The sequence below is a fragment of the Panthera pardus genome, unplaced genomic scaffold, assembly GCF_024362965.1.
Source record: "Panthera pardus isolate Hobbes unplaced genomic scaffold, ASM2436296v1 HiC_scaffold_12, whole genome shotgun sequence".
Lineage (NCBI taxonomy): Eukaryota > Metazoa > Chordata > Mammalia > Carnivora > Felidae > Panthera > Panthera pardus.
Genome location: NW_026526677.1, coordinates 14,556,320 through 14,559,888, shown reverse-complemented (window position 1 = coordinate 14,559,888; position 3,569 = coordinate 14,556,320). Strand labels below are relative to the sequence as shown.

At 39.3% G+C, this 3,569-nt stretch overlaps 1 protein-coding gene across 1 annotated transcript; it reads left to right on the top strand.

The window, feature by feature from the left end:
• Positions 1-2,096: 2,096 nt before the first annotated feature.
• On the top strand, positions 2,097-3,047 carry LOC109245198 (olfactory receptor 5L1-like). Its single transcript, XM_019412514.2, has one exon. It carries the CDS (start codon positions 2,097-2,099, stop codon positions 3,045-3,047), a length of 951 nt encoding a protein of 316 aa, XP_019268059.2.
• Positions 3,048-3,569: the final 522 nt, after the last annotated feature.

Here is a 3,569-nt window from a genome sequence, read left to right as displayed (position 1 = left end):
TAGCCTCCAAACTTTTTGGTTGTGTGCATCTCAGTTTTGGAAAGAATTTAAGTCTGCATACAAAATATTTCATCATAAATTTAAATAGCACAAAAAGTGTGATTTCTGTTGTGTAGCATAATTCATTTAAATTACATAAATAAGAACATCTGAAAGCAGATTTGTGTCACTCTTCTTCCTCAACTCATGTTCAATGTTACCCCAATCCATTGAATATTATAATTTTATAAATGACATTCATACTTTTAATCTCTTGGATTAATATTGCTCTTGGCAATATTGAACGTTCTTTTTCATAGATTAAGTTAACCTTGTAATAATACAGTAATAATTGCATCACTAATCAAAAACATAATTGCATTTGCAAATTTTGATAAAATACAATTACCCAAAATTGAAAAAAAATGTGTTTGCAAATATTTATTTTCATGAGAAATATCACGAGTATATATTTGGATTTTTTATTTCAGTTAATTAAATGTATCCATGGAAAGATATCACTTAATGCTAGAAAGCAAGAGGGTTAAGCATCATCTCTATTTCTACTTCTTAAAAAGAAAATGCTGAGACTTTTTGGTCATGTTAAGAGTAAATGAGACTAGAAACTGTGTCAGAAATTGTGCTGTATTAGTAAGGTCACTCAAATCTTTCAACTCACCCAAGTTATGTGCCAGTTCCTCACAATGATTTTTTATCAGAAATTTTAAAAATAACGCATCAAACAAAATTTATACTGAGTTTCTCCGATTTTGTTGAAGGGCAAAATTTTGGAAATTAATTCTCTCAACAGGGTTTGTTTACCCAGTCTGGTAGATTGCAAACATAGCCAAAATTCTCCAGTCCTCTGGTGTCTATGCCACCGTGCAGATCTTCTGATTACATGGTGGAGTCAGTTTCCCCACTCCTGGAGGGTAGTCTGCTTTTCTGAGTAGCTTTGGCTAACGGAGAGTAGTTGCAATGACGTTGTTCAAGTTTTAAGCCTCTGAGAGGCAACATGGCTTTTTCATAACCTTGGGGATTTTCACAATCTCTCAGGAAAGTTGCCGTGTTAACAAGGCACAGCCTGTCACCCTTACCTCCAGCATATGATCTGGCATCTAGCCAAGTGCCCTACATGGGTGTGAAGTCCTCTTAGATCACCTAAACTGCCAAGCTCATATCATATACATAAGCAGACCAAGCCGAGATCAATCATGTCATGATCAGATCTGCAGTACTATCTTACAGACTTATGCAACGGTAACCTATTCAATTAACAGTTGTTTTCAACTAATATGTTTGGAAGTGGTTTCTCATAAAAATGTTGGAATCACTCACTTTCTCTTTTGTTTGTTTGTTTATTTGTTTATATTGAGAGACACAGAGGGAGCGCGAGCAGGGTGGGGCAGAGAGAGGGAGAGAGAGACTCGCAGGCAGGCTCTCTGCTCAGAGCAGTGCAGGATGCGGGGCTCAATCTCACAATGGTAAGATAATGACCTGAGCCAAAATTGAGTCAAACGCTTACACTGAACAACAAAATTAAGAAAATCACTGTGTTAATTTACAGAAAAAAAGATGCGAGCATGGAGTATAAAAGCTAAACATCTAAACATATGGGTAAAAAATCAACACTTGTGGGTTAACAACTTTCAACAGACATGCTTCTCGACATTTCAGTGGAAAACAGGGAAGGGCATGGTGTATTTTAAAACATTATTTTCTGAGATCTCACTAGATTCAGTACTCATTAAACACTCTGCCAGGAAAAGGGGATTTGAGTTTCATAACACAATGTGGCTAGTATGTTTGAGGTCTTTCTAATGATTCAGTGTCAAGCTGTAAATTATGTAGGACTCGCTTAAGGAATCATACGCTGTGATGGATGTGGATGTTTCTGTGTGATCTGTGAATCAACGTGTGACCTTACGCATCTTTCCACAATGCCTGCACTTTTCCTAAACTTCACAAAAGCCATGTCCTAATTCTTTGCGGAAAAAAATAACCATCTTATGCATTTTCATGTCTTTCTTTTTAAGAGACAGCCAAAAAATGAATCTGGGATCACACAATGGAGGATAACTATGAATATTTCTCTCCAACCTCAATCAAATGGGAACATGGGCACGGGAAACTGCTCCGGTGTGACCGAGTTCATTCTCCTCGGATTCTCAGAAGCCCCTGAGTTGAGAGTCACCCTCTTCTCTGTGTTCCTTCTCATCTATGGAGTCACAGTGCTGGGCAACCTGGGCATGATGGCAGTGATTCAGGTCAGCTGTCACCTTCACACTCCCATGTACTTTTTCCTCAGCCACTTGTCCTTTGTGGACTTTTGCTACTCCACTGTCATCATGCCAAAGGTGCTGTCCAGTATCTTAAAAGAGGACAAAGCCATCTCCTTCCTGAGATGCATGGTGCAATTCTATTTCTTTTGTACCTATACAATCACTGAGGTCTTCCTTTTGGCTGTGACAGCCTATGACTGCTTTGTGGCCATCTGGAACCCACTGCTGTACACGGTCACCATGTCCCGGAATCTCTGTGTGGAGCTGGTGTCTTGTTGCTACCTGTGTGGGATGGTGTGCTCTCTGATCCAGTTGTGTTTAGCTCTTGAGATCCCGTCCTGCACATCAAATGTGATTGACCACTTCTTCTGCAATCTGCCCCCTCTCTTATCCCTTGCTTGCTCTGATGTCACTATGAATGAACTGCTGCTGTACATCGTGGCCACCTTCAATGAGATCACCACCATCGTGATCATCCTCACGTCCTACTTGCTAATTCTCATCACCATCCTGAGGATGCACTCTGCCGAGGGAAGGCGCAAAGCCTTTTCCACCTGTGCCTCCCACCTCACAGCCATCTTTGTCTTCCACGGAACAATCCTTTTCACTTACTGCCAGCCCAGTTCTGGCAACAGTATGGATACTGACAAGGTGGCCACGGTGTTCTACACTGTAGTGATTCCCATGCTCAATCCCCTCATCTATAGCCTGCGGAACAAGGATGTGAAGGAAGCACTCAAGAAAGTGTTGGGATCTAGATTACCTTTTGAAAAACTATTTTCTTAACTAGACATCAGATATTTAATGAGGGGCTGGTTTTGGGTGGATGTGAATGAAAAGTAAAGTAGGTAAAAATTTTATGAGTTGGGGGACTATGCATGCTTTTTTGTTTTCCACTTGCTTGTCTTATTAAGCCATATATTATCTGTTTTATGGATGATTCAAATGCACCTGGTAATGTTGCTGCTTTCCCCAATCTCTAATTGCCTTGAGTGGGTTTGGGAGGCCTTGTTAGACTCTGTTTCTTGGCTTGAGAACAAATCAATATATTTCTAACAAAGTGCACATAGAAAGACAAGTCGTTTCATCATCGTTAAAGCATGCAACCTTTTTCATTAGACTTTCATTTGTCTAGGGAATGCACACACATCTGTCTCATAACCTATGTATTTTAGTGAACATTTGGAGTAAATTTCTGTGTAATATTTTTAGTCATTTTTTAAATTATTTTTTCCATTGCCATATTATACTTTCAGAAGTTTTAAAGTTTCTTTTAAGGGTATTAAGAAGCACAAAGTTCCAGTCATA